We start from the raw sequence: 8040 nt of genomic DNA on the forward strand, positions 1-8040 counted from the left end.
TTCTTTAATTTCCTGGTTGACCCATTCATGCTTTAGTAGGATGCTCTTTAGCCTCCATGTATTTGAGTTCTTTCCCACTTTCCTCTTGTGACTGAGTTCTAGTTTCAAAGCATTGTGGTCAGAAAATACGCAGGGAATGATCCCGTTCTTTTGGTACCGGTTGAGACCTGATTTGTGACCTAGGATGTGATCGATTCTGGAGAATGTTCCATGGGCACTAGAGAAGAATGTGTATTCTGTTGCTTTGGGATGGAATGTTCTGAATATATCTGTGAAGTCCATTTGGTCCAGTGTGTCATTTAAAGTCTTTATTTCCTTGTTGATCTTTTGCTTAGACGATCTGTCCATTTCAGTGAGGGGGGTGTTAAAGTCCCCCACTATTATTGTATTGTTGTCAATGTGTTTCTTTGCTTTTGTTATTAATTGGCTTATGTAATTGGCTGCTGCCATGTTGGGGCATAGATATTTACAATTGTTAGATCTTCTTGTTGGATAGACCCTTTAAGTAGGATATAGTGTCCTTCCTCATCTCTTATTATAGTCTTTGGTTTAAAATCTAATTTGTCTGATATAAAGATTGCCACCTCAGCTTTCTTTTGGTGTCCATTAGCATAGTAAATGGTTTTCCACCCCCTCACTTTCAGTCTGGAGGTGTCTTGGGTCTAAAATGAGTCTCTTGCAGACAGCATATCAGTGGGTCTTGTTTTTTTATCTGATATCCTGTATCTTTTGATTGGGGCATTTAGCCCATTTACATTCAGGGTCCAATTACTCCTCTTAATTAATAACACATGAAAAGCATAAATAAGGGCTCATAGGTGGCTTATTCGGTTAAGCGTCTGCCCTCAGCTCAGATCATGACCTCAGGGTTCTGGGATCAAGTCCGTGAGGGCCGTGCTCAGCAGGGAGTCTGCTTCTCCCTCTCTCTCTGCTCCTCCCCCTGCTCGTTCTCTCTCTCCCCCAAATAAATAAATATATAAAAATCTTTTTTAAAAAAGCATAAATAATTGGAGGATAAGTTACTGATATTAATCCAATAAAGTTAAGTACTTTAAGTAGCTTAATGCTCTTTAATGGGAATTCATACCGTCCTCTCAACTCTAAAAATATCTGTGCCTTGCTTGGGGGCACCTTGCAGCTTCTCCCATAAGACACAATATTTGCATACTTACATTATCTCATTCTATAGACTGGACGCTTCTTGCGACCAAGGACTGGATCTTCTGTATCTTTGTATCACCTATAACAAAATTCAGTGCCTTGAATTTAGGAGGTGGTTAGTGAATGTTAAATGGAATTCGGTATATTTAGAGGTTTTTGTTTGTTTGTTTAAAGGATTTTATAGAAAGAGGAGAAATGGATGTTTAAAGGGACTGATATGGACAGTGTCTGGGAGGGGTCTGTAGGTATTAGTGAATGTGGTGGGGGCAGGGGGCAAGGGTAGACCCAGAAGACAAATGAGACCACCTTACAGTTTTCCTGGCAGCGCAGTCATATCAGAACACAGCAATCTCCTTTTTACAGAAACATTCAAATGTGTATCAAAACAGGATTTGCTCTGTATCTCTTTTCTCAGAATATCCCCCGGCCCTCTCCAAATGTTGACACAAAATGACACATGTCATTTTGAAATTGGAGCGTTTTGGGCGCCTGGGTGGCTCAGATGGTTAAGCGTCTGCCTTCGGCTCAGGTCATGATCTCAGGGTCCTGGGATCGAGTCCCGCATCGGGCTTCCTTCTCCTTGGGAGCCTACTTCTCCCTCTGCCTCTCTCTCTCTCTCTCTCTGTCTCTCATGAATAAATAAATAAAATCTTTAAAAAAAAAAAAAAGAAATTGGAGTGTTTGGCTTCTCCATTCCCTTTTCTACTCTGTGAGTGCCTTGGTCACATCATGAACTCGTGGGAAACAACCAAGACTCGAATTAGCAAGGGTCACATGTGTACGTCAACAACCATATTCTTTGCATCAAGACAAGGGACCCGAAGAAAGTCACAGAACAGGAATTACTCTGACTGTAGCTTCTGTGCTTTTCAGATGCTACAGACATGAGTTCTAAATAACACGCCATCATCTGCCAGCAAAGCCCTACGTGGCCTGCCATTCTGTCACTGCCTGTGAGTTCTGGTGCTGTGGAGAGGGGGTCACTACCAGCCACCCCCTTTGTGCCTTGCATACTCTGGTATCACTGGTGGGCAGACAAATCCAACCACGACTGGATTCTTTTTCCATTTCAAAGCGAGGGTGTCCAAGCTCACCTTGGTGTGCTTCTCCCATCCTCATAGTTACTGGAGTATCACACGTTTTTCCTGGTCTTTCTTCCTCTTCCAACAGATTGCAAGTTCCTTCAGGGTGTTTCCGTGTCTTAAATTTCATACACAGGTGTAGAGTTGACACTTGGTACATACGTGCAGAACTGGAATATGAAATCGCTTTCTGATATTAGGGCGAAAAGTAGTACTTGAAAAAATATACTAAAACTGTTCTTAAAAACATTCCCAGATCCAGAATGTTTACATGGCCCAATATGAAAGAGAACTAAAGAGAAAAATGCAGTCCATTATCTATGATGCAAATCGAAGAGGAGCGGTTAATGAAATATCTCTGGGACAATGTGAAGAAAAAAGAAAAATTACTGAAGATAAACTGAATAATCTTCGGGTAAAACTGGCAGCACTATTGCAGAAACTCCAGCTGGTAAGTAACAAAATTTGGAGTAGTGGGAATGTACTTTGTGGAGAGAGCACTGAACTAGGTCATCCACCTGCTGGCTCCGGGCAGGTCACTTAACGTAGCCCTACTCTCCCTCTAAGGATATTGAAATCGTAAATAAAGGAACTTTGAAAGTACACATGAGAACATTTTTAAAAGGTCTGTTATTTTCCTCTCTCACAAAAATCAGAACCTTTGCTTGTGCTGTTGGTAGAGTTTGATCAACCCTGTCTCCTCAACTGTGTATTTCCAGTAGGAAATTTTTTCCAATTTTATCAGACAACAAAGTATTTTAATTTTTATCTCAATACATAATTAAAAATGGGCTCTTCTAATCTTTGAGGAGAGGTTAGAGGTCAGGAAACGTTGTGTAAGTATGCTGTTCATCTTGTTTGGATGGACGAACGCATACAGAGCAGGGCTCCTGTGATGGATTGAGCTAATGAGGGAAAGTCCATCTTCTTTCTACAGCATGTAGAAAGGCTGGATATAATCCATAAAAAATTAAAATATGTATAGCCATGGTTGAAGAGTCTTTCCATAGATGCTAGAAATAAATGGAGAAGTCAACAGTTGAGCCTAGGAAGCACATGGTATTTTGTACTCAGACACAGGCCCTGAGTCTGGGACAGGAGACAGGGCCTTCCTGGGCCATACAAGGTGAGAGGGCAGGAGCTGAGTGCCCCACGGAGAGCCCTGACTGAGTGGAGGGTTACCTTGCCCAGGAAAGGGAGTCAGGGAGAGACCAGGAAATGCGCACACATCAGGATAGTACATGATGAGCATGGGCTTTGAAGCCAGGCCACCTGGGTTCCAGTCCCGGCTGTGAACATTTCAAGGTGAATCCATTCCTCCTTCACAAAATGTACGTCTTTTGGGTTCTTTGGGGTTTCTCTTATATTATTAAGTACAAAATGAAACTCAGAAAATATTTTTGCTTAATTTAAGTATACAGCAAAAATGATACCACCCTCCCCCTGCCTTAGGTGGCCTAGGCAACAGCTCTTGTGGTTCTTGTGGCTGTAAAGGGTGGCAAATGTTTTTTATGTGTGAAAGATCTGATACGGAGCCTGGCACCAAGGTACAGTTTCAGCGATGATGGTTGTTCTACTAACAAAAACTCAAGAGACCAAAGAAATTCTGTGTCATAAAAATCGAATACTACTCTATATCAAAAAAGTTCATAAAAATTATTGGTTTTCGGTATTAAGGAGGGCACGAATTGAATGGAGCACTGGGTGTTATATGCAAACAATGGATTGTGGAACACTACATCAAAAACTAGTGATGTGGGCGCCTGGGTGGCTCAGTTGGTTAAGCGACTGCCTTCGGCTCAGGTCATGATCCCAGGGTCCTGGGATCGAGTCCCGCATCGGGCTCCCTGCTCTGCGGGGAGCCTACTTCTCCCTCTGCCTCTCTCTCTCTGTCTCTCATGAATAAATAAATAAAATCTTAAAAAAAAAAACAAAAAAACTAGTGATGTAATGTATGGTGACTAACATAACATAATAAAATTTAAAAAAATTATTGGCTTTCATAATAGCACATCTATGTGTGGCTGGGAGAAAAACATGAAAGAATTGTGATTTGCTCTTCCTTCTATGCCAAACCCCTGGTTTTCCCGCACAGTAGCCAGAGGAATTCTACTAATTTGTTTTATTCACGAAGTCTGGTAAGGAGGCGAGGGGCTTTAGCGCGCAGAGTATATCTAGTATCATTGGAGAGGTACTCAAAGGACTCCTTGCCCACATAGATTTACTCTCATCCTTGACTTCAGATTTCGATTTCCACCGCCTCTGATCGCCAGAGCCTACTGCACTGGTGTAGAACAGAGATGAGAAATGAGGGGGACCCAGAGCAGATGGACCGAGCAGGCCCATGCAGAGGCTGGGGACAGAACCAGCCGGAAGTCCTAGAAGGAAGTCTGGTTTGCCAGGCACAGAGCAGAGCCAAAGAATTAAAGTCAACCGAGCAGACGGAGCTGTCAGTGTCAGAAGGGGTCACACAGGGCATTCATTGCTCAGGGCCAGTGAGTGAAAATCTAGGTGAACATGACTATCAGGTGAGCTTGTCTGTAGGGACAGGGCCCCAGTCACAAAGCTGGGACTCAGTACAGTCCAGCCTTGTCTGAGGCCTAGGGCAGAGGGAGCCGAGCAGAAGCACAGTTAATGGAACTGGGTGAGCGATGGAGAAGTTAGGATGGTGTTGCCACTGACTGGGAACAATCATAAAACTGGGATTGTTTCTGAAAGGTCCTTTTTCAAAATTCTCTTATCCGTCAGCCCAGGTTGGAGAGCAGGTTAAGCCCATGGCTGGGCTTGAGGGAGTGATATTTAAGTCCGTGAAGAGGGGGCATTTGCCCACCTGTTCCTGGACTAAGCAGCCCAGGGAAGGAGAGTATGAAATTGCCCAAATAGAGAACTGGGGGAAAGGAGAGAAAAGGAGACAGATGAGGGCGGGAAGCCAAGGGTTAGGGGTAAAGATGCTGCAGAGGAAGAGAACCGGCAGAGAAGTCAAAATCTGCCTACTCATCTGTTTCGCCTAGAAGGCTAAAGATTCATGAACTTTTATTTTAAAGATTTTATTTAGGTGAGAGAGAGAGCACAAGGAGGGGTGGGGAGCAAAGGGAGACAGAGAGGAGACTCCCCACTGAGCAGGGAGCCCGACATGGGGCTCGATCCCAGAACTCTGGGATCCTGACCTGAGCTAAAAGCGGCCATTTAACCTACCGAGCCCCCCAGGCACTCCAGATTCATGAACTTTTAAAATGGGAGACAAGTGATACCTGGGTGGCTCAGTTGGTGAAGCATCTGCCTTCAGCTCAGGTCATGATTCCAGGGTCCTGGGATCAAGCCCCGCATCCTGCTCCCTGCTCAGTGGGGAGCCTGCTTCTCCCTCTGCCTCTGCCCCTCCCCCTGCTTGTGCTCGCTCTCTCTCTCTCTGACAAATAAATAAAATCTTTAAAAGAATAAAAAAATAAAATTTTTAAAAAATGGGGAGACGAGAATCTATTACAGAGAAGGACAAGGTGGAGGCGGAGTGGCTTTAGGAATATGACAAGTAATTAAATAGATGGAAACCAGTTGAACCTAACCTCCACTAAGGAAGAAAAAGAAATGACCCAAGTTCCTAACTGCTTGTGAGCACAAAATGAGGTTAAAGGTGAAAACATTTTAAAAGATGAAGGGCATTATTCCAGGGCCAGGTGGGTTTTGCTGCTGCAGGAACCCTAAGGCGGACTGTCCCGAGGCCACCCATATTACAGGGGTGTAGCCTGCAGCTTCTTGGCCTGCTCTGATTGTTGATTCTCTTTTCCAGGGTAGTCCAGCAGGAGACCAGGAGCAGATTGACAGGTATTTAGAAGCTTTGCTTAAAGAAGATAATCCCCTTTTGCGGAACGCTTTAAATAAAGTGACTACAGATGTGGGACACGGTCTCCCTTTAGAAAAAAACGGAAAGTGATTCTCAAAATTAGAAGTCAGAAAAGATATTCACGTTTAAAATGTTAATAAGACAAAGATTCTTTTCAAAACATATTTCCCCTTGTACTCTGTTATTGTACGGTTTGTCCTGTGTAATCCTAAAAACATTGTGTACTTTAGAAATAGAGACTGATTTACAATGTACACATTTGCAGTCCGGTTCCCTAACTCTTCCTGTTATTTCAGATGCTGTTCTAGAGTTCTCCAATTCCCACGTGAGCTACTAAGAAAGAAATGTCAGTTAGGCTTAAATTCTGTTTTCACTTAAAAGACTATAAAAACTAGAAAACAGTGGTTTTCAAAATCAGTGTACAAAGGACTACAGAATCACCTCCTCTTAAAACTTGTGTTGAAACAGAAAGACCCTATGCCCTTTCTCCACGACAGCTAATACTTGGTAAAGCAGAAAATATAAATCCTCAAAAACTGTAAGATATAATTTATATGATAATCCTATTGTTGAGTTGTGGTACAAATGCATGTCTTCTAAGGACCATGTGAACACATACTACACGTATGTAAGAATTGTTTTTATATTTTCCTTGATAACTGATTATTTTTATTTGTTTAGAAATATCTGCCATTTTGGACAAAAGCAATAAAACATTTAATGTTGGTGGAATTGTAGAATTTTAATTTTACGTACATACATACAATACAAAATTCAGAACGTGTGAGATGGGATATGGTGGAGAGTCTGCACCCCATCCTTGTCTTTAGACACTTAATTACTCCTCCCCCGAGGCGTGCTTTTACTAGTTACTTATGAATCCATCCAAAAACAATCAATGTACATAAAACCATATAAGTCATTATACAGGTATAAATACAAACGTAATGGCATCCAAGATTTTGTTGCTTTTTACAGTTAATATACCTTCAAGATCATTCCATGTCAGGCTCAGTACATGGGGAGTCTCTCATTATCTTTCCCTGCTCCTTATTATTTGATTCTGTGGACATACTAGAACTTATTTAATTATTCTCTTACCGATGGTCCCTTAGATTTTTTCCCATTCTTTTGGGTTTGTATGCGCAGATCTCTGTAAATATGTTTATTTCACACACGTGCAGGTATATGTTAAATAAATCTCAGAAGATGAATTGCTGGGTCAGAGGGCATGTATGTTTTATTATTAATAGATAGTGCCCAGTAGTACTCCATAAAAATTTTATTAATATACATTCCCACAGCAACATGAGTGCCTGTTTCCTCACACCTTCACCTACCCAGTGAATTATCAAACTTTTTTTTATCTTGCTGACCCAAGTAGGTAAAAAGTGGTATATCCTTGTAGCTTTAATGTATATTTCTTATACTATGTGTAAGATTGAGCATCTTTTCATGTTTAAAATTCATTTAAATTTTTAAATTTGGCTTTTTTTCCATTTTTCTATTTGGTGGTTTTTTTTTTTAAGATTTTATTTATTTGAGAGAGAGAGAAAGTGTGTGCATGAGTGCGGGTGGTGTGCAGTGGGAGAGGGCAGGGTGCTCAATGCAGGACTTGATCCCAGGACCCTGGGATCATGACCTGAGCTGAAGGCAGACGCTTAACGACTGAGCCACCCAGATGACCCGGTGGTAAGTATTTTCTTACTGATTTATAGGAACTATTTTTATGTTAGGGAAATTATCTTTTTTATATTATATCTGTTACGGCTATTTTCTCCTAATTTTTTTTAAATTTTATTATGTTAATCACCATATATTACATCATTAGTTTTTGATGTAGTGTTCCATGATTCATTGTTTGCGTATAACACCCAGTGCTCCATTCAGTACGTGCCCCCCTTAATACCCATCACCAGGCTAACCCATCCCCCCACCCCCTCCCCTCTAAAACCCTGT

General features: G+C 41.8%; 1 protein-coding gene across 2 annotated transcripts in view; it reads left to right on the plus strand.

Annotated features, from left to right (window-relative positions):
- The window catches only part of MORC1 (MORC family CW-type zinc finger 1), a 171803-nt gene extending 164990 nt beyond the window's left edge, over positions 1 to 6813 (plus strand). For both annotated transcript variants that reach the window (XM_031024182.2, XM_081797321.1), the window contains 2 exons: positions 2500 to 2694; positions 6028 to 6813. In XM_031024182.2, coding sequence (XP_030880042.1) covers positions 2500 to 2694; positions 6028 to 6171 — 339 coding nt within the window. In that variant the 3' untranslated portion in view covers positions 6172 to 6813. The remainder of the gene's footprint in view (positions 1 to 2499; positions 2695 to 6027) is intronic.
- Positions 6814 to 8040: the final 1227 nt, after the last annotated feature.

This window comes from Leptonychotes weddellii, chromosome 1, assembly GCF_054177405.1.
Source record: "Leptonychotes weddellii isolate Sample4059 chromosome 1, ASM5417740v2, whole genome shotgun sequence".
NCBI classification, from domain to species: Eukaryota; Metazoa; Chordata; class Mammalia; order Carnivora; family Phocidae; genus Leptonychotes; species Leptonychotes weddellii.